We start from the raw sequence: 22955 nt of genomic DNA, 5'->3' as shown, positions 1-22955 counted from the left end.
TCTGCTGGAATACTCGATAATAAAACGTGCGGACAAAAATATAATTTTTGAAACGTTAATGACCCAAAAAATGTGTGCCTGTGAGACCTATCTAAAGACAAAAATTTTAAAATTACACGTTCAATAATTATTTAAAAATTCAGTATTATTATCTAAACAGGTAGGATGAGTATTAATAAACGCTACCGCCAGCCAGGTAGCCCAAACACCAATCGAAAGAGCAAGAAGGACGACACATATAAAATCAGCTGACCTAAATTTCTTGTTTTCTAAACGTTGTCAGCTTCCATAATATAGAAAAACTATTGTTGATTTTGTTATTTGTTCCAATCGTTCACGTGTCTTTCGTCAATTATTAAGGTTAAGACTACATGAAGGAACAGAAGTATAAATAATAGACTATAACAGAGGCAGCAGCAGTAGCAAGCTTATTTGTGATAAATTGTAACTTAATGTGCCAAAACCAAATATTTTGAGTTATAGCATTGTGTAAACATTACATAATGCCTTTCTCATAGATCTAGTACTATTTTGTTGATAGACTACAAAATAGCAGCTGAAAAGACGAGAAACGATTGAACCTAACCACAATTGAAATGTGTTATTGATGAATCAGTTATATATTATGTAATACTCCTGTATGGACCGTTGGTATGGGAAAAAACGTCCCTACGTTACGGTGCCGAAAATATTCATTTTCTCTCTCGTTCGACACACTTTATCTATACTGCGCATGCTTCATGCACGCAAAAGATGCGCAGAACTAACTGAAGCGCCCGGAGAGAGAACGTTACACTATTTGTTTCACTTCAAAGTAATACTTTTAGAAGAATTATCGTTGCTCTATGCATTAACATGAAATTTATAAGTTAATAGATGATTCGCCACACTTGATTACACCTATTATTTTTCTCACAATTCTAGCTCGTTAGTAAATCACAAAAAATAGAAGTAGCAAAAGAGTCTACGGAATTCAAGTATCACAATCATCAGTGAGAAATTGTATTAGAATAGTAACGAAATGCAAAACAAAGTCAAAAGGAAATCAAAATTTTCCTCTGTCAATCTACTGAACAATATCTATTTTTCTGATTCAATTTTAACATGATCTACCATGGAAAAATCATCGTGCTCTACGCATTAATTTGAAATTTAAAAATTAATAGATGATTTTCCGTTAACTTCAATAAAACATGTAGTTAAAGTATCTTACCTTTTATAATAAATCCTTCTAATATTTCAAGCTCCTAGAAATCAATGTAGTATCGTAGTGTCGGATCGTAAGGACTTTTTTCATATTCGAATGCTATAAATTTTTGAAATAAATCTATTTGTGTGGTCTTACTTTTTCTCATATTTGACCAGAAAACGAATATCTTATTCTTTCAAACGAAGGTTTCAACAAAATGGTTTTGTCTTTTTGGGTAATAGCATAATTTTCTATGCCAGTAAAAGTATCGAAATGTTTTTATTTTGAAACTGTCGAACTCTAATTCCATAATTTGTTAGATGTATCCCTTTAGGATTTTTTGGAAACTGGTTTAAAACTATCATGATATGGTCGTAATCATATGATAGGATCCTACTAAATGAAAATTTAAAGTTCTTGTAAAAAATGTTTTAAATTTGAAATTTCCACCAAATATTGAACGCGCCCGCCGTTCAAATACTGTCATCAAAATCTGGTTCTAGGTTAGGATCCACAATCAGCCGATAAATGATCTATCTGATCTGAAATAATAATAGTGTCCGAGTGACAGTCGCCGCCTCGTGACCGAACGACGCACGCGTTTCGCCTTACCGAGTAAGTAAAGAAACGATGAAAGTAGTGGTATTTCACCGGCGATGTTGCCATCTCCCACTTATGCTACACCTCTCATGTCTCCTTACAATGCCAGACTAGAGTCAAGCTCAACAGGGTCTTCTTTCAACGCTAATTTTTCCAAGCCCGTTCCCTTGGCAGTGGTTTCGCTAGATAGTGGGAGGGACACGCTATCGAGGTTTGTGTCACTGTGCATATCACCATGGTGATACTGCGCAATGTCACGGCCCACCTACCTTGCGGCATAAGGCTAGTTTCCGCCCAAAATCCACCGAGACCACTGCCAAGAGAACCCATCCCATCTCCTCTACTCCTAAAAATGAGCGGGAAAGAAGACCCCAATTTCTTTTCTTCATTGTCTCAATTCAAGGCTTACAATTATTTTTCTTATACAATTCTCAAACTTATATAACATATATCGTCCCTTCAATGGTAAACTCGCGAATCTGCAAAATCTCAATTATTCAGGGGAGCAAAAAGCAATTCGATTTGTTTCCCTAAAATCAGTTTTAATTCTTTTTAAATGTTATTTTTGCCTATAATGTATAACTTGAGGCCATTTTGAAGGCTATAAGAGCAACTTTGAAAATTTTCGATTTTAAAGGCCTAAAACGCAGATTCGTTAGTTTACTGTGGTACACATTTGGTAATTATTGTAGTTTGACAGTAAACTAGCGAATCCGTAATAATTATTGTTCCAAATTTAATGTTATTATTCACTCAATTGTCGGTTTTTATTACACAACTTCGCTATACTAATGCACAATAGTTTTAGGGTACATATTTTAATATAAAAAAAGTACTTAGTCCAAACCAAATACAAGAACAAATTAAAAAATATTTATCGTTATCAAAAATTAAATCTCAAAACTAAACGTAAATTAATAATTATAAGATCAAATTAAAAAATACAAAATTAACAAAAATTAAATCTCAAAAATCAACTTAGATTAATCCTTAGAACTTATTATTCAGAATAATCAGACTCTTCCAGCTGATCTGGTTCTGGCAAGTTGTCTCTTGCCAATTTATTTGTAGGTAAATTATCATAGTAATCGTGATTAACTTTGGGTATCACTAATTCATCACAAAGTTTTTTTAAGTCTTTCTTTTTTGCATTCGAAATCGGAATTCGAGAAGAATACAGTTTTGCAGGCTCTGATATTATTACAGGACGCCCTCGTAGCTTCTTCAAAGTACATTTAGTGTATGACGTATCGTTGTAACTATTTTTAAAAAAAATTGTCTCTGGAGCCGATTTTTCATAATGCAGCCACACTGCATTGCGAAACTTAAGTTTCTGACCTGACTCGTCTTGGAAAACAGATTTTTTAGATTGGTTAAAATCTATGAAATTATCGTGTAAAAGATACGTGACGTCATAAGGTCTTGGATTTGATCGTGCTGTTCTTATCACTTGTGCCCAGCCTTCTGGGGTGTATATAGGAATATTTTTCGATTTCTGCTCTATCTTACCGTGAATGGAGTCGCATTCCATTTGGGTGTGTCCAGATTCGTAAAACTTGTGATCTATCACCTCAAGAACAGAGTGTACTTTTAATAAATGGAGACACATTATAGAAAAAGTTACGTTCTTTTGCTGCCCTGCACAATTATCTGACATCATTCGAACATGCCTTATTTCTGGTTTATTCATTATAAAATTTTAAATACAAGTAGAAATTTCCACACTTCCCCGCTTTCCTTCAGTTTCATTCCAAAGGTAACAGGTAGCATCAGAATTTCCTAAGTTATATGTAGTAAGATTGTAAACTGCAAGTTTTCTGACATAAAACAGAGGCCCGGCTGCACCCTTAGGAGTGTTAAGAACTGACTGTAAGTCAAAGTTAAACGCCAAAACAGACGTTGACGCCTTGCTGTTTCTTTATCCTCGTCCCTGCATTGACGTGCAGCTTCCTTGCGTTTCAAATAATCACCATGACTATTGTTTTGGTCATCATTTCCCTCTGTATTTTTATGAACCTCACAGGTTTTACAAAAATCTTTTTTTGGTTTATGGAATGTTAACTTGTATTCTCTAAACACCCTCCTGTACTTTTCAAAACACACGGGCTTACTAGAAATTTTCTCACACTCCAGTTTATATAATTTATACATAGTTTTAATTGTTAATGAAGAATCAAGATATTTATATTCTGATTTTTTACGGCAGTAATAGAATTCCACAGAAGGAAAGGAAAGAATATGATGCCTAAAAAATTTCTCTGAATTCTCATCTGTTTTTTGTGGTGGTGCCTTCTTTCCTCTCATATCAGGTAGCATTTGGCCTGTTTCACTAACCTTAGCTAAAGCACCCCTAATAGTAGCTTCTGGAATATTTAGAGTATCTAAAAAATAATTCCTGCAGACGTTATGTTTCTCCCCTTTGTATGTTAGAGAGTAACTCTTTGTTGCTTTCCTTCGAGACTCATGATTCGTTGTTTTTCTTTTTGGAAGATTGACAGTCACATGTTTTACAATAAATTCACGTTGCTGGTATAAAGTATCTAACCCGTGAAATGTTTTATAAATTTGTAACCTGCCATCTTCAGGAATTAAATCTTTACACTTGTGTTTAGGAAGATTCAAGCAACGAGGAGCTATAATAGGTCTAGCAGGAATATTTTTACCAGTAGTTATTTTATAAGATTTTCCCTTGAGTCGATTCGCTTTTTCAACACTTCTTTTCCAGAGAGTAGGGTCTGATACCTTCCTTTTCTTCGGTGTTGCCTGTTTAGACGGAGAAGTAGTTTCTTTGTTTGATATTATTTCCTGTGGTAATTCATTAATATTTTCTGTAGCACCTGAAAAAAAAGGTTTCAATTTGAGCTAAAATTAATCCAGGTTATGCATACTTGTTTCCAAATCACTCAAATTATCCGATGGAGGTTGGTAATCCTTATCAAAAACACTATCATCTGAGCTGAAAGCATTTTCCAGATCCGAACCGAAGGAAGGAATAGGTGACGATTCTCTAGAACCTACAAAAGAAAAATCTTTACTTTTGTCAAAACCTTGCCGAAATAAAACTTTTATGTGAAGTTTGCAGAGTTGTAGATCAAAATTACTTACAAGGTAAAGGCAAAACACGCGAAGTGGATGGAATTGGCAAATCTTCATCTACTGACGTTTTCTCCTCAGTTTTCTCTAAAATTGCAAAAAAATATATTTTTAGTGCTTTGATTATCACCACTAGAAACTTTTAAATTATTTAATTTACCTTTTTCATGTTGCTTTAATGCCATTTCCACTAGCCTCTTCGATCTACTCATCATGTTTTCAAGAAACTTCACTATTTAAACTTAACCGATGAATTAATTTCAATACAGCACTAACAAACGAAAAAAGCATTAGTGCTTCCACCCGAAAACGCAATATGCAACTAAATGTTAATCTATACTACAAAATTGTTTATACAATGCTTCTTATCCTTAATCATGATAGTTTTCTTTGAAATACATTGTACTTCGTATACGGTATACTTACGTTTGTTTAATTCGGATTTTAAAATGTATACAAATTTATACTATCTTGTAATGTTAACAAAGAATAATGAATAGTTGATACATTTAGGTATTTGTTTATAATAAGTAAAAACCTTAAGCCGAACTTGACTTGTAAAACTCGTACAAAATGTAAGTTAACAAATTAATAGTTATTTGAATACCTATTGAGAATTTTTCAAATTACTTAGTCTTAGGGTCAAAAAATCGTACTCATTATCATTTATAGTAAAATATCGTTCTTGAATTCATAGTGCTGTAACAAATAAAGACACACGTTGAAAATTTATCCAAATCCAAAAGCGCAATAAAAATTGTTTGTATCCAAAAGAGTAAAATGTCCATAAGTTACGCGAGTTTACAACACGCTGATAACATTTACGAAATAGCTCACAACAGTAGACTAACGAATTCGCCTATTCGCGAGTATACATTGGTAAAGAGATGCATGTGTTATTAAAATTCACTACGGTAAAGTCACCAATCTATAAATTCGCTACTTTACAGAGGTCGAAAAACAAGATTCACGCAGTTAGGTGAGTTTACAGTGGCAATATCTAGTATAACGAAACGAGCTACAGATACGCGAGTCTACCATAGTGTGTATTGGTCATCTTACATCCAAATGCACCAATAACCCCAAATTCGCAAAAATTGCAGATTCGCGAGTTTACCATTGTAGGGACGATATCTAAACATTACATATAATTATTAAAACTTATATACAATCGTTTGTGTTAGTCTAGTCATTTCTGTCTTTTTGTCTGTTTTCGTTGTTTCCAGGACTCGATAATTCGTTCTTCCCAAGCTGTTGTTTGGGGATAGACTTTTTTGTTTTGATGCCATATTGCTTGCAGAGCAATTATTTAGTCTGGTTCATCGTCATAAATAGTCTGTTGCGCCCATTCGTTTAGCCATTCTGCGATCGTCTTGTTGTGTATGTCTATGTCTGTGGGCGGGTATTGAATATTAAGTATACTGAGTCTTCTTATAAGTAGTGTTCTGGCTTGCAGTGTGTCGTGTTCTGTGCAATCATTTCTTACATGTTGTATAGTCTCCGGCGTTTGACAATGTGTGCAGTTCCCCTCTGTTTCTCGTAAGTTGAAGCGCTCGTAATAGGTTTGGATATGTACGTGTCCGGTAAGTGCTTGTATTGTTTTCCAGTTTAGGTCTGCGTGTTTATGTTTCGTATGTTTTATCCACTCGTAGGCTTTGCGTCCGGTTATTATACACTTTCACGGTCACCTGGTTTTTTGGCTCTAGAAAATCGAAAAATGGATGGATTTTATTAATGATCTTGGTCTCAAAATGTTCGATTTTACGGCAGATTTAAAAAAAAAATTAGTAGAAATAGCTGGAATGAAAATTTCTCATAGTTTTACTGTTTTAAATCGTAAAAAAAAACGGTTTTGCAAAATAATCCTTTATAAAAAAATTATCTCATTATCAGATAAAGTTCTTATATTTTTTTTTGTATTCTACATAAATTAATAAACAATTTAAAAAAAATCCAAAAAGAATGATTTTTTCAGTTTTTATAGCTTAAAATGAAATCGATGAAAAACAATCAATTTTCGTGAACAGTTTCGTACTATATTCTTCAATGTTAATAGTTTTTGGACCATTAAAAATCGAAAAATAGATAAATTTTATAATTTTGGTCCTAAAATGTTCCATTTTACGACGAATTTATGAAAAACACGGGGGTAGTGGCTGAATTTGCGGTTTTTAATAGTTTTAAATAAATTTAAATTTCTAAATAATCTGGTACGAAAATTTTTTCTCGTTATCAAGTTCAGTTTCAAATCTTCAATTCCTTTGATATTCCAATTGACGCCTATTATTTAATTCCATTTTGGGAATCATCAATCTCATAGAATATTTTGATGTCTTAAACTGATCTAAAAATCTTATTTTGGTCATCAATGTCATCATAAATTATTATAACATTGTTTGTATGGCATTGATACATTTTTGAGGTTCAAAATAAATTTTATAAGATCCATTTTTAACCTCAACTTTGTTAAAGCGGACGAAACAACAAAATTGAAGTCAAAAATGGGCTTAGATTATAATGTATAATGATATATTTGTAATCCGAATTTCAACTTCAAAGTTGTAATTAAAGACTTTGAATTTAAAAAAAATATTTTAAATTTTGTCTCGGGGAGTTAACTATTGAGGGGTGGGTGTCGTGGGGGGGGGGTTGCTAAAAGAGCACAAAATAATGCTGTTTAACAAGTGTTACATAATTCTATTCTTTCAACTTATCTTTTGTATGAAATGAAAACAACACAGTAAACAATACTCATTTTATTTACAAACAAAAAATATTTTTTATTATAATTGAAAAAAAAATTTACATTGTGAAATCTTCAAATATTTTAATCTGAACATGAAAATAAAACTTTTCTTTAATAAATTTTGTAGTCTTAACAAACATCAAATATTTCTTCAAGAAAAAAAACAAAAACTGCTTCTAAAACTATTAATTATTGTTATTGCTAATATTATCACAAAACTCATGTAAAATTATAAAAAAGTTATGCAGTCTTTGACAATGATTATTATATTTTGTGCGAAACAAAAATTCGGCAATATACTCAAACATGTTCTCTTCTTTCGAGCCATATTTGGATATATTTGCCCTCGCCGTTCTCCATGTCCTCTCTATGTTTTGCGTATGAGCGCTAGAATGTGGATCCACGAAATTTAAAGAATGATTTACCGTCAAATCCTACAATATCAATAAGTAAATTAACATACATGAAGGGAGATATTTTTTGGTTTCGAACTCAAATAAAAAATTTTCTTGGTAGTAAAGCAATTTTGTTACTGAAACTTCAGACGAAAATAAGAATAAACAACTACCTTCATCATTCAAGCAGTCATAAGCTTTCCAGCAATCAGATATTACTGTGGTTCCTGGTTCAATTCTTCGTTTTATAACTTCTAATAGTACTTCTTTTGTCCTGTTCATTACTGGTTCCATAAAGAATGTTTTGGTTTCTCTCTCAATGCCTCCGAAAATCCATTTTCCTTCGATTACTCTTCCTTTATTGTATTTGCGACGACCAAACTTCGCTTCGTCAATTTCGACAACTTTTTTCCTACCACCAATTTTTGATGAACAGTTTTTAAATACCCAGAATTCACAAACTTCTCGAATAAATGAAGACCAATCACAATAAGTTGTTGGAGATATGTTGAATTCATTCATTAAATGCTCATGAGGAGGGTTTAAAAGCAAATATTGAGAAATTATTGAGCAACTTTTCTCTAAACTCGATGAAGAATCTTTAAACCACGAACCAGTACGAATAGATTGCTTGAAATTGCATTGTTGTACTTCAACTCGTTTATTAATAGTAACTTTTTTCTTCTTACGACATTGCCAAAATAGTGTTTTTGTATTTAAGTCACATAATTTAACACAATTATTACAAAAAACCTCAGATTCTATCGCACCATGATGAATTAAAAACTCAATTGTTTGTTTTGTATCACTGAATATTCTAAGTGCTTCAAATGTATTCAATTCACAATTATTGCAACTCATTGTCAATATATAGAACAGTCGATTTGATACTAATTTGATGAAATTTTTCCGTACATAGATTTGACAATCGATTATAGCGCCAATAGAGATCGATAACCAATACACATGTATTTTCAATATTGTTCTGTATCAGCGCCACACAAATACAAATCGATAATATTCTAATTACAATTGAAAATATTCGTAACATTGACAGTCGATAATGTGTGTAACAATCATCGACATAACCTAATTTATCGTTATCAAAATGCTTAAATTGGAACATTTGTGTAAATGTGATTTTTATCTTTTTTTTTAATAGAATACATTTTAGGCTGAAATTTTTTTATTCAAAATATTCATTTTTTTATGTAAATTGCGAAAAAAATATACGAACTTGATTCCACGACGTCAGAAACAGTTACGAAGGATTATATGTAGAAAGTCATTTTTTTGCATTTAAAGTCATGAAACTATAAAAAAATATTTATTTTTTCTAATTTTCGTATTTTTTTATAAATCCGCCGTAAAATGGTACATTTTGAAACCAAGATCATTAAAATCCATCCATTTTTCGATTTGCTAGAGCCAAAAAACCAGGTGACCGCGAAAGTGTAAAATTACCTTGCGTCCTGTTGATTCGTTGTCCCATAGCCGTTGCCAATGTTTTATTGCACGGGTAAGTCGTTCTTGTTTGTACATGTTTTTGGTGAAAAGTTCAGTAGTCTGTTCCGGTTGTTCGTACGAATCTTTCGCTATCTGCTATTTGCATTCCGTGATGTTGTCTGTTTGTGTATTGCATCGTAATCCTTCTTCCCGTTTGTTCAAGGTCTTGTATATTTTTTGTCAGTTTTGTTGTGATTTTTGTGTTAGTGTTCATGTGTTGTAGTGAGTACATTGCGTTCTTTGAGTCTGTATGTATTATTTATATCAATGTTTATAAGTTAAGTGGGTAGGGACAGTGTGAATCTCGTTAATCCATTCATGCGCGTCACTAATTAGATGACGAGGCATTTGGCTATCAGAAATGTGTTTTTTCGCCGCGGCAAGCCGCACGGACCTCGACAGAGCCAGTTCTCAACACTTGTCATCATGCAGTCAAAGTGGCCTGTCACATACAAGGTCCCAATCAAGGGCTCGCTATAAATGGCGCTCTTGTTCAGAGCGGCTAGGGAAAGGGAACTAGATACTTCCTAGCTGACGGCAATGTCACACAGTATGGCTCTTGAACCCATCTGGAGCACGAGATAATCAAGTTATACCCAGGCCGCCACCTCTTATAGAGGCATGCAGATAAGCATCCGCACATGTTCGGTTCAGACCAAGAAACTTTTAACGGATACTCTAATGATTGTATCAGCGGATTTTAAAGTCTTCTTGGTGACTATGGCGCTTTGTAATTGATTTTGTATGCGCGGCAACAAGAAGTGTTTAACGATGTTAGGTTTCTGTGCCGGTTGAAGTCCTACTTTGTTTATTCTATAGAGCTGGATTGTGAGGTCGGAAATGGTGGATCGAGTCTGTCCCATGACTCCATACCGCCTGCCCAGGTACTTAAACATATCCAGAGGTGTTAATTGGCGGATGAACAGACCCTCTGCCGCGAATAGAGGCCGAGTAACCACGTAAGAGAGTTTGTTGCCTCAGTTGACGTTAACCGATATGGCAACACTCTTTGTCGGGTTAATTGACATCCCTCGCTTCGCAAATTGAAATTGAAAAGTAAATTCCCAAAAAATTTTTCACCGAATTTCGGAAAATTTTTAGCCTAGCGCGAGAGACCTGATTTTTCGCAATCCAAAAATATCAGAATTTTTGAAATTACCCCTTTGGGGGGTCTAGATGGAGCCAAAAGTCGAAATTTTCGGTCAAAATTGTGTGTGTGGATGGAAAAATCTTCATAATATCCATCAGAAGTTGTCCCAGGTGTGCATCGCTTCACACAACCTAACCTAACATACATTATTTCTTTATTTTTGGACAAGTACCTATTATATCGAGCGGAATATAATTTCATAATATTTTTTTCCCTTTGTATTACTATTTTCATACAACTTTTATATGTTACACCCCGAACGGCTCCTACATACAAAACACCTCCATTCAATTTTCACAATTCATCTTTTTCGACAAGTTCCTATATCGAGCGGAATTTAATTTCATAATACTTTTTTTCGTTATTGTTGATATTTTCCATAACACTTTTATATAATATACCTCGAACGGCTTCTACATACAAAACATCTACATTCAATTTTCACAATTCATCTTTTTCGACAAGTTCATATATTTAGGGAAATCTCATTTCATCATAATACTAGACACTAGTGCTCTCTGCCGACCAGACGACAAACTTAATACGGTTTTATAGACACTAGCGCCCTCTGCCGGCGAGTCACCGAACTTAACACGGTTTTATAGACATTAGCGCCCTCTGCCGGCCAGACGACAAACTAAACACTAACTTTTTCTAATCTAATTTTCACAATACATCTATCTCGTCAAGTTTATATATCGAGCAGAATCTACTTTGATAATAATTTTTTTTTTTCATTATTATTACTATTTCATACAACTTTTATATGTTACACTTCGAACGGTTTCTATTTTCATAAAACTTTAAACTAACCTAACCTAACCTTTTTTTTAGTGTGGATGGAAAAATCTTCATAATATCCATCAGAAGTTGTCCCAGGTGTGCATCGCTTCACACAACCTAACCTAACATACATCTCATTTCATAATACTTTTTTTTTCATAATTATTACTATTTTCATACAACTTTTATATAATACACCTCGGACGTTCGTACATCGAGCGGCGATCTAATTTCATAATACTTTTTTCCGTTATTGTTAATATTTTCATAACACTTTTATATAATATACCTCGAACGGCTTCTACATACAATACATCTCCATTCAATTTTCACCATTCATCTTTTTCGACAAGTTCATATATTTAGGGAAATCTCATTTCATAATACTTGTTTTTCATAATTAAACCATGTCGCTTACAATCTAGCGAGGGGAGAGATAATGTCGAAATTCTAGTCCGGTCGACGTAATTATCTTATTTTATCATTTCGATTAATTTTAGATAGATTTATAGTCGAATCGGTGATATTTTATGAAAAATAAGAAAAATATAAATAAAGCGTGGCGCTGAAAATTATATATTTCCAATAATAAGCGCAGCAAACACGCAAACGAAAAAGTAAATAACAATGTGTTTATATACACGATAATATAGATGATTATAATATTATGTATAAATATAAAATATATGTAATATGAAAAAACGTCATCATAATTCTCATCCTCACTATGGTGGATATTGTTATTAAAACTTTTTCGATAATAGTTTTATTATAAAATACACAAATAGTTCCCTGGTTGATCCTGCCAGTAGTCATATGCTTATCTCAAAGATTAAGCCATGCATGTCTCAGTACAAGCCAAATTAAGGTGAAACCGCGAAAGGCTCATTAAATCAGTTATGGTTCCTTAGATCGTACCCACATTTACTTGGATAACTGTGGTAATTCTAGAGCTAATACATGCAAACAGAGTTCCGACCGGAGACGGAAGGAGCGCTTTTATTAGATCAAAACCAATCGGTGGCGGGCTTGCTCGTCATCGTACAATTTGGTGACTCTGAATAACTTTTCGCTGATCGCACGGTCTCGCACCGGCGACGCATCTTTCAAATGTCTGCCTTATCAACTGTCGATGGTAGGTGCTGCGCCTACCATGGTTGTAAAGGGTAACGGGAATCAGGGTTCGATTTCGGAGAGGGAGCCTGAGAAACGGCTACCACATCCAAGGAAGGCAGCAGGCACGCAAATTACCCACTCCCGGCACGGGGAGGTAGTGACGAAAAATAACGATACGGGACTCATCCGAGGCCCCGTAATCGGAATGAGTACACTCTAAACCCTTTAACGAGGATCAATTAGAGGGCAAGTCTGGTGCCAGCAGCCGCGGTAATTCCAGCTCCAATAGCGTATATTGAAGTTGTTCCGGTTAACGAGGAATTCCCAGTAAACGCGAGTCATAAGCTCGCGTTGATTACGTCCCTGCCCTTTGTACACACCGCCCGTCGCTACTACCGATTGAATGATTTAGTGAGGTCTTCGGACTGAGCGCGGTGGCGTTTCGGCGTCGCCGATGCTTCGAAAAAATTACGCGATTTTTGAACACAACGACGCTATACCATAAATTAATCGTGTATTTATACATGAAATACATAAAATTTATATATAATATATATATATATATATATATATATATATATATATATATATATATATATATATATATATATATATATATATATATATATATATACGTAAATATAGTCGATAAATAAGTGTATATATAATATATATTCAAAATGATAACGCGGTCGTCGTGCCCGAGAGAAATAATAAAGTTTCGAAGACTGGACGTCTGACCAGTGTTTTTTTTTATATCATTTACACTGTATCGACAAAATATATGAATTATATATTAAAAATATATATATGTATAGCTTGCTCTGCCGCCCTCTCTAAAAAAACAAATAATGTTATATTCCATATGATGATTAAAAACACACGTTTTTTTTGTGATAATTTAGCGAATTGTATTTAAATATTATAATATATATCGACCTCAGAGCAGGTGAGATTACACACTAAATTTAAGTATATTATTAAGCGGAGGAAAAGAAACTAACTAGGATTCCCTCAGTAGCTGCGAGCGAACAGGGAAAAGCCCAGCACCGAATCCCGTGGTCGATATCGGCCACCGGGAAATGTGGTGTTAGGGAGGATCCGTTTATCACGAGATCGTGCGGCGCGTCCAAGTCCTTCTTGAACGGAGCCACAGTCCATAGAGGATGCCAGGCCCGTAGCGACCGTTGCCGATTGCGTAAGGATCTCTCCTGAGAGTCGGGTTGCTTGAGAGTGCAGCCCTAAGTGGGTGGTAAACTCCATCTAAGTCTAAATATGACTATATGAATAAAGTTGAAAAGCACTTTGAAGAGAGAGTTCAAGAGTACGTGAAACCGTTCGGGAGTAAACCTGAGAAGATTTTGATGTCTTAAACTGATCTAAAAATCTTATTTTGGTCATCAATGTCATCATAAATTATTATAACATTGTTTGTATGGCATTGATACACTTTTGAGGTTCAAAATAAATTTTATAAGATCCATTTTTAACCTCAACTTTGTTAAAGCGGACGAAACAATAAAATTGAAGTAAAAAATGGGCTTAGATTATAATGTATAATGATATATTTGTAATCCGAATTTCAACTTCAAAGTTGTAATTAAAGACTTTGAATTTGAAAAAATATTTTAAATTCTGTCTCGGGGAGTTAACTATTGAGGGGTGGGTGTCGCTGGGGGGGGGGGTTGCTAAAAGAGCACAAAATAATGCTGTTCAACAATTGTTACATAATTCTATTCTTTAAACTTATCTTTTGTATGAAATGAAAACAACACATTAAACAATAATCATTTTATTTACAAACAAAAAAATATTTTTTCTACGACCGTGCGTTTTAACCCACTTTCCCGCACGCATTTTAGTTTTGAAAGTGTCTCTTTTCCGCACTAGTGCGGGAAAGTAAAATTGTGCAAATTTTGACTTTATTAGATAGTTTTTCACTTCTTCTTTACTATTGTTACTAGGTAAATAAATATTTGCGAAATAGTCCATCAAATAAAATTTAAACATTTTCTAGCTTTTTGTAGCATTCTTAATTTTTTCAAAATATAAAATAATACAGATATTTTTTATATAACCATGTAATTGTTACTAAAACGTCAAAGTTGTTCAAAACGTTTTGGAAGTGACCGAATAAGTGCAATCTTCTTCTAAATTAAACCACATTAAACCGAATCCGATACAATAATATTAATGGATTCATCCGACGAAGAACTTCCCGAAGCCATTTTGAACGCTGCAAATGAAACTAATTCTGAGCTGTTACCTGCCAAATGACTTAAAACCGTTGCCGTCATCGTCATCTTTATGCGACCTGCAACCGATGCCATCCTCATCGACGTCATCTACCTTCCAGTTGAAACCAAATAACTCCACTGGACCGGCAATTCTAGTCTAGTCTACAGAATGCAACAAATTGTGTTTTCAATATTAAAATTTATAATAATTAGTAGTTTTTAGTTAAAATTTTATATATTATTATGTTTGTTGGAATAAAATAATTTTTGAAAAATGGGTTGGTATACTTTTTTGTATATACGGTCGTAGAAAAAAGAATGTTCCTAACTCATGCGTAAAGTATCTTTCCCGCACTTGACCGCTTGCCCGAACTCCGCTCCGCGTCGTTCGGGACAACTGCAGTCGCGTGCGGGAAAGTATCACTTTCCGCACTTGTTAGGAAAATAACTATTTTATTATAATTGAAAAAAAAATTTACATTGCGAAATCTTCAAATATTTTAATCTGAACATGAAAATAAAACTTTTCTTTAATAGATTTTGTAGTCTTAACAAACATCAAATATTTCTTCAAAAAAAAACAAAAACAATAAAAAACAAAAACTGCTTCTAAAACTATTAATTATTGTTATTGCTAATATTATCACAAAACTCATGTAAAATTATAAGAAAGTTATGTAGTCTTTGACAATGATTATTATATTTTGTGCGAAACAAAAATTCGGCAATATACCCAAACATGTTCTCTTCTTTCGAGTCATATTTGGATATATTTGCCCTCGCCGTTCTCCATGTCCTCTCTATGTTTTGCGTATGAGCGCTAGAATGTGGATCCTTGAAATTTAAAGAATGATTTACCGTCAAATGTTTAAATCCTACAATATCAATAAGTAAATTAACATACATGAAGGGAGATATTTTTTGGTTTCGAATTCAAATAAAAAAATTTCTTGGTAGTAAAGTAATTTTGTTACTGAAACTGTTCCGGTTGTTCGTGCGAATCTTTCGCTAACCTATCGGCTATTTGCATTCCATGATGTTGTCTGTTTGTGTATTGTATCGAAATCCTTCTTCCCGTTTGTTCAAGGTCTTGTATATTTTTTGTCAGTTTTGTTGTGATTTTTGTGTTAGTGTTCATGTGTTGTAGTGTGTACATTGCGTTCTTTGAGTCTGTATGTATTATTTCTGTCGCTGGTGTGTTTTGCGCTAATTCAAGTAGTTTTATTGTTCCCATGTATATAGCGTACAGCTCGAGTGTGTTGATGTCGCATGTAGTGGTTATCTTAATTTTATGATGTTGTATGGTATTTTTTATGTATATTCCTATGGTTGAACTCTCATCTTTTTTGCTAGCGTCAGTGTAGATGTGCAGTTGTGTAGTTTGTTCTTCTTGTGTCTCGTCTGTTAAACGCAGGTGTAGTGGTCTTCTAGTCGGGTGTGATTTGTCTATTGTGTAGGTATGCAGTGTGTTTAGTAGCAGCTTTCGTCTGGTGTATGTTTCCTATCTCGCCCCGGCGTCCGCCTGTAGGGGGGTTACCCCCGCAAGCACATGCAAGGCCGAGGTGGGTGTTGTCCTGTATGCTTTTGTTATAGCTAGTATGTAAGGTCTTTCTGTTGCTCTTAATTGTTTAATTATTCTCGAGTCTTTGTATCTATGTCCCCATATTTCTGAGGCGTAAAGTACCATGGGTTTTATTGCATGTTCGTATATGTACCGAAGTATTATTGGCTTTCGTCCCCATTTTCTTCCCGTGACTGCTATCAGTTTACTCGCTATGTCAGAGGTTTTTTGCCTAATTTTTTTTATGTGGTCTAGGAATAGTAGTCCTGTGTCAATTGTCAGTCCTAAGTATTCTATGTTGTCCTTGATTTGTACTGTATGTCCGTCAATTTTTAGTCTTGGTTGTCTCGTTGTTTTGTAGGGTATGAACATAATTTCCGTCTTCTCTTTGTTGTAAGTCAGTTTCTGGTTTTCAGCCCATTTTGTGCAAGAGGCTCAAATATTACTCCATTTTCGCTCTAAAACGTTTAATGAGGTTCCCATCAGTAGGATTATTTGGTCGTCCGCAAAGGCTTGAATCATGTCCTCTACGTCTAGTCCTCCTGACTCATCTAGGTGTCTGAACCAGTCCTCCATAATTAGATTCCATAGAGTCGGTCCGAGGCTGAAGCCTTGTGGGCACCCTCTGTGTGTGTCGGTCTCTATGTTTTCGGTTCGTATGTGTCTGTGCCTAAGAAAGTCGGTGCATAGTTTAGCGATGTTTCGTGGTATATTTTTTTGTCTTAGTATGTCTACTATTTGTGGTGTCCAGGCTGTGTTGAACGCGTTGCTCATGTCTAATGTTATGACCAGTTTATGTATTTTGTGGTCTTTGTTGTGTCGTATTTTTGTTATTATTTTGTCAATGGCTTCTGTGGTTTCCGTCCATCTCTGAAACCGTATTGCCTATCGTCAATATTGTTTGTCTGTTCTAGGTAGTAAGTTAGTCTTTTCGTTGTCATTTTGTCGAGAATTTTCCCTAGTGTTGGTAGCAGGCAGATTGGTCTTTTAGAGCCGTTCTTTTTTAATAACCACACCATGTCTGAGGTCTTCCAAATGTTAGGAAAGTGTCCTTCTTGTAGGCATGCGTTATATAGTGATGTTAATTCTCTGACGTTGTATTCGTTTGTTATGTTTATTATCTCTTTAGGTATATTGTCATTTGATGTCGCTTTTTTGTTTTTTATTATTGCTACTGTCCACTGTACTTCTTGTTCTGTGAAGATCGGATCTTCGGGTGTGGTGAAGTCCCTGGTCATATTTTGTCTTTTTTCTGTTTGTAGGGGGGTGTCGTTTTGTATGTCGTCTGGAGGGATGTATATTTCGTGTAATGTCATTATTGTCTCCTCTCTTGTGGTTGTCCTTGTTCCGTCCTGTTTTTCTATCGTTTTGAGGGAGTGGTCGGTTGTGGTTCCTGCTCTTAGTATTTTATATGCTGTTTCCCATGGGTTATCCGGGTCATTGTCGGTGAGGAATTGGCGTAATGAGTTTATTTTATTTCCTTTTATCTCTTTTTTGTATATTCTTCTTTGTTCTCTGTATATGTTTAGTTTAATTGTTCTTTCTATTGGGTCTTGTTCTTGTTGATATTGTTTTCGTTTCTTGTTCGCTTTCTGTCTTAGTTTGGTCAGCTCTTGGGTCCACCATATTTGAGTTTTTCTTTTTTTTTTAGCCCGTTTTCCATGATATTAACATAGTTGTTTTGGTATTTCTGCGCTGTACTTTCTGCGTCGTGCAGCGGGGTCCAGTCAAGATTATCTGTAATTCTTTTAATTTGCTCGTTATCCGTGTTGTTAAAGTCGTATTTTATTTTTCTTGTTTTTTGTCGCTCATCTCTCATGTTTTGTCTTATGTTGTCTCCTCGTTCTGTACAGTCCAGTCCGTTAAGGTTACTTCCTTTGTTATAGTTAAGTCTACCCAACTTTTCCCTCTATTGCTGATAAATGTCGGTGGGATGTCGTGTGTGTTATTAATAAAGTAGGTTTTCGAAGTTATCCAGTCCAGTATGTTCTCTCCTCTGGCGTCATTTGTGTCTCCTCTCCATCCAGTGTTTTTTGCATTGAAGTCTCTCGGCGGACACTTGTTCGGATAAGCAAGTTATACCCAGGCTGACACCTCTTATAGGGGCATGCAGATAATCATTAGCACATGTTCGGTTCAGACGAAGAAACTTTCTAACGGATACTCTGATGATCGTATCAGCGGCTTTTAAAGTCTTCTTGGTGACTATGGCGCTTTGTAATTGATCTTGTATGCGCGGTAACAAGAAGTGTTTAACGATGTTAAGTTTCTGTACGGGTTGAAGTCCTGCTTTGTTTATTCTATCGAGCTGGATTTTGAGGTCGGAAATGGTGGATCGAGTCTGTCCCAAGACTCCATACTGCCTGCCCAGGTATTTAAACATATCCTGAGGTGTTAATTGGCGGATGAACTGACCCTCTGCCGCGAATAGAGGACGAGTAACCACGTAAGAGTGCTTGTTGCCTTGGTTAACGTTAACCGATATGGCAACACTCTTTGTCGGGTTAATTGACATCCCTCGCTTCGCAAATTGAAATTGAAAAGTAAATTCCCAAAAAATTTTTCACCGAATTTCGGAAAATTTTTAGCCTAGCGCGAGAGACCTGATTTTTCGCAATCCAAAAATATCAGAATTTTTGAAATTACCCCTTTGGGGGGTCTAGATGGAGCCAAAAGTCGAAATTTTCGGTCAAAATTGTGTGTGTGGATGGAAAAATCTTCATAATATCCATCAGAAGTTGTCCCAGGTGTGCATCGCTTCACACAACCTAACCTAACATACATTATTTCTTTATTTTTGGACAAGTACCTATTATATCGAGCGGAATATAATTTCATAATATTTTTTTCCCTTTGTATTACTATTTTCATACAACTTTTATATGTTACACCCCGAACGGCTCCTACATACAAAACACCTCCATTCAATTTTCACAATTCATCTTTTTCGACAAGTTCCTATATCGAGCGGAATTTAATTTCATAATACTTTTTTTCGTTATTGTTGATATTTTCCATAACACTTTTATATAATATACCTCGAACGGCTTCTACATACAAAACATCTACATTCAATTTTCACAATTCATCTTTTTCGACAAGTTCATATATTTAGGGAAATCTCATTTCATCATAATACTAGACACTAGTGCTCTCTGCCGACCAGACGACAAACTTAATACGGTTTTATAGACACTAGCGCCCTCTGCCGGCGAGTCACCGAACTTAACACGGTTTTATAGACATTAGCGCCCTCTGCCGGCCAGACGACAAACTAAACACTAACTTTTTCTAATCTAATTTTCACAATACATCTATCTCGTCAAGTTTATATATCGAGCAGAATCTACTTTGATAATAATTTTTTTTTTTCATTATTATTACTATTTCATACAACTTTTATATGTTACACTTCGAACGGTTTCTATTTTCATAAAACTTTAAACTAACCTAACCTAACCTTTTTTTTAGTGTGGATGGAAAAATCTTCATAATATCCATCAGAAGTTGTCCCAGGTGTGCATCGCTTCACACAACCTAACCTAACATACATCTCATTTCATAATACTTTTTTTTCATAATTATTACTATTTTCATACAACTTTTATATAATACACCTCGGACGTTCGTACATCGAGCGGCGATCTAATTTCATAATACTTTTTTCCGTTATTGTTAATATTTTCATAACACTTTTATATAATATACCTCGAACGGCTTCTACATACAATACATCTCTATTCAATTTTCACCATTCATCTTTTTCGACAAGTTCATATATTTAGGGAAATCTCATTTCATAATACTTGTTTTTCATAATTAAACCATGTCGCTTACAATCTAGCGAGGGGAGAGATAATGTCGAAATTCTAGTCCGGTCGACGTAATTATCTTATTTTATCATTTCGATTAATTTTAGATAGATTTATAGTCGAATCGGTGATATTTTATGAAAAATAAGAAAAATATAAATAAAGCGTGGCGCTGAAAATTATATATTTCCAATAATAAGCGCAGCAAACACGCAAACGAAAAAGTAAATAACAATGTGTTTATATACACGATAATATAGATGATTATAATATTATGTATAAATATAAAATATATGTAATATGAAAAAACGTCATCATAATTCTCATCCTCATTATGGTGGATATTGTTATTAAAACTTTTTCGATAATAGTTTTATTATAAAATACACAAATAGTTCCCTGGTTGATCCTGCCAGTAGTCATATGCTTATCTCAAAGATTAAGCCATGCATGTCTCAGTACAAGCCAAATTAAGGTGAAACCGCGAAAGGCTCATTAAATCAGTTATGGTTCCTTAGATCGTACCCACATTTACTTGGATAACTGTGGTAATTCTAGAGCTAATACATGCAAACAGAGTTCCGACCGGAGACGGAAGGAGCGCTTTTATTAGATCAAAACCAATCGGTGGCGGGCTTGCTCGTCATCGTACAATTTGGTGACTCTGAATAACTTTTCGCTGATCGCACGGTCTCGCACCGGCGACGCATCTTTCAAATGTCTGCCTTATCAACTGTCGATGGTAGGTTCTGCGCCTACCATGGTTGTAAAGGGTAACGGGGAATCAGGGTTCGATTCCGGAGAGGGAGCCTGAGAAACGGCTACCACATCCAAGGAAGGCAGCAGGCACGCAAATTACCCACTCCCGGCACGGGGAGGTAGTGACGAAAAATAACGATACGGGACTCATCCGAGGCCCCGTAATCGGAATGAGTACACTCTAAACCCTTTAACGAGGATCAATTAGAGGGCAAGTCTGGTGCCAGCAGCCGCGGTAATTCCAGCTCCAATAGCGTATATTGAAGTTGTTCCGGTTAACGAGGAATTCCCAGTAAACGCGAGTCATAAGCTCGCGTTGATTACGTCCCTGCCCTTTGTACACACCGCCCGTCGCTACTACCGATTGAATGATTTAGTGAGGTCTTCGGACTGAGCGCGGTGGCGTTTCGGCGTCGCCGATGCTTCGAAAAAATTACGCGATTTTTGAACACAACGACGCTATACCATAAATTAATCGTGTATTTATACATGAAATACATAAAATTTATATATATAAATATATATATATATATATATATATATATATATATATATATATATATATACGTAAATATAGTCGATAAATAAGTGTATATATAATATATATTCAAAATGATAACGCGGTCGTCGTGTCCGAGAGAAATAATAAAGTTTCGAAGACTGGACGTCTGACCAGTGTTTTTTTTTATATCATTTACACTGTATCGACAAAATATATGAATTATATATTAAAAATATATATATGTATAGCTTGCTCTGCCGCCCTCTCTAAAAAAACAAATAATGTTATATTCCATATGATGATTAAAAACACACGTTTTTTTTGTGATAATTTAGCGAATTGTATTTAAATATTATAATATATATCGACCTCAGAGCAGGTGAGATTACACACTAAATTTAAGTATATTATTAAGCGGAGGAAAAGAAACTAACTAGGATTCCCTCAGTAGCTGCGAGCGAACAGGGAAAAGCCCAGCACCGAATCCCGTGGTCGATATCGGCCACCGGGAAATGTGGTGTTAGGGAGGATCCGTTTATCACGAGATCGTGCGGCGCGTCCAAGTCCTTCTTGAACGGAGCCACAGTCCATAGAGGATGCCAGGCCCGTAGCGACCGTTGCCGATTGCGTAAGGATCTCTCCTGAGAGTCGGGTTGCTTGAGAGTGCAGCCCTAAGTGGGTGGTAAACTCCATCTAAGTCTAAATATGACTATATGAATAAAGTTGAAAAGCACTTTGAAGAGAGAGTTCAAGAGTACGTGAAACCGTTCGGGAGTAAACCTGAGAAGATTTTGATGTCTTAAACTGATCTAAAAATCTTATTTTGGTCATCAATGTCATCATAAATTATTATAACATTGTTTGTATGGCATTGATACACTTTTGAGGTTCAAAATAAATTTTATAAGATCCATTTTTAACCTCAACTTTGTTAAAGCGGACGAAACAATAAAATTGAAGTAAAAAATGGGCTTAGATTATAATGTATAATGATATATTTGTAATCCGAATTTCAACTTCAAAGTTGTAATTAAAGACTTTGAATTTGAAAAAATATTTTAAATTCTGTCTCGGGGAGTTAACTATTGAGGGGTGGGTGTCGCTGGGGGGGGGGTTGCTAAAAGAGCACAAAATAATGCTGTTCAACAATTGTTACATAATTCTATTCTTTAAACTTATCTTTTGTATGAAATGAAAACAACACATTAAACAATAATCATTTTATTTACAAACAAAAAAATATTTTTTCTACGACCGTGCGTTTTAACCCACTTTCCCGCACGCATTTTAGTTTTGAAAGTGTCTCTTTTCCGCACTAGTGCGGGAAAGTAAAATTGTGCAAATTTTGACTTTATTAGATAGTTTTTCACTTCTTCTTTACTATTGTTACTAGGTAAATAAATATTTGCGAAATAGTCCATCAAATAAAATTTAAACATTTTCTAGCTTTTTGTAGCATTCTTAATTTTTTCAAAATATAAAATAATACAGATATTTTTTATATAA

At 34.8% G+C, this 22955-nt stretch overlaps 1 protein-coding gene across 1 annotated transcript; it reads right to left on the bottom strand.

Moving 5' to 3' along the window:
- Positions 1 to 3568: 3568 nt before the first annotated feature.
- Positions 3569 to 5097, bottom strand: LOC130449889 (uncharacterized). The gene is made up of 4 exons (XM_056787945.1): positions 5043 to 5097; positions 4895 to 4969; positions 4678 to 4803; positions 3569 to 4626 (listed from the first exon to the last, which is right to left on the bottom strand). The coding sequence occupies exons 1-4, from the start codon at positions 5095 to 5097 to the stop codon at positions 3569 to 3571; spliced, it is 1314 nt and encodes a 437-aa protein (XP_056643923.1).
- Between the last annotated feature and the right edge of the window lie 17858 nt (positions 5098 to 22955).

This window comes from Diorhabda sublineata, chromosome 10, assembly GCF_026230105.1.
Source record: "Diorhabda sublineata isolate icDioSubl1.1 chromosome 10, icDioSubl1.1, whole genome shotgun sequence".
Taxonomy (NCBI): Eukaryota; Metazoa; Arthropoda; class Insecta; order Coleoptera; family Chrysomelidae; genus Diorhabda; species Diorhabda sublineata.
This window is presented reverse-complemented; position numbering and strand designations above follow the sequence as displayed.

Coding starts and splice junctions, on each gene's coding strand:
- LOC130449889 (XM_056787945.1), bottom strand. CDS start 5,097: ATGATGAGTAGATCGAAGAGGCTAGTGGAAATGGCATTAAAGCAACAT. Junction 4,970..5,042: donor ATTAAAGCAACATGAAAAAG/GTAAATTAAATA, acceptor TTGCAATTTTAG/AGAAAACTGAGGAGAAAACG. Junction 4,627..4,677: donor TTTGAGTGATTTGGAAACAA/GTATGCATAACC, acceptor CTTTTTTTTCAG/GTGCTACAGAAAATATTAAT.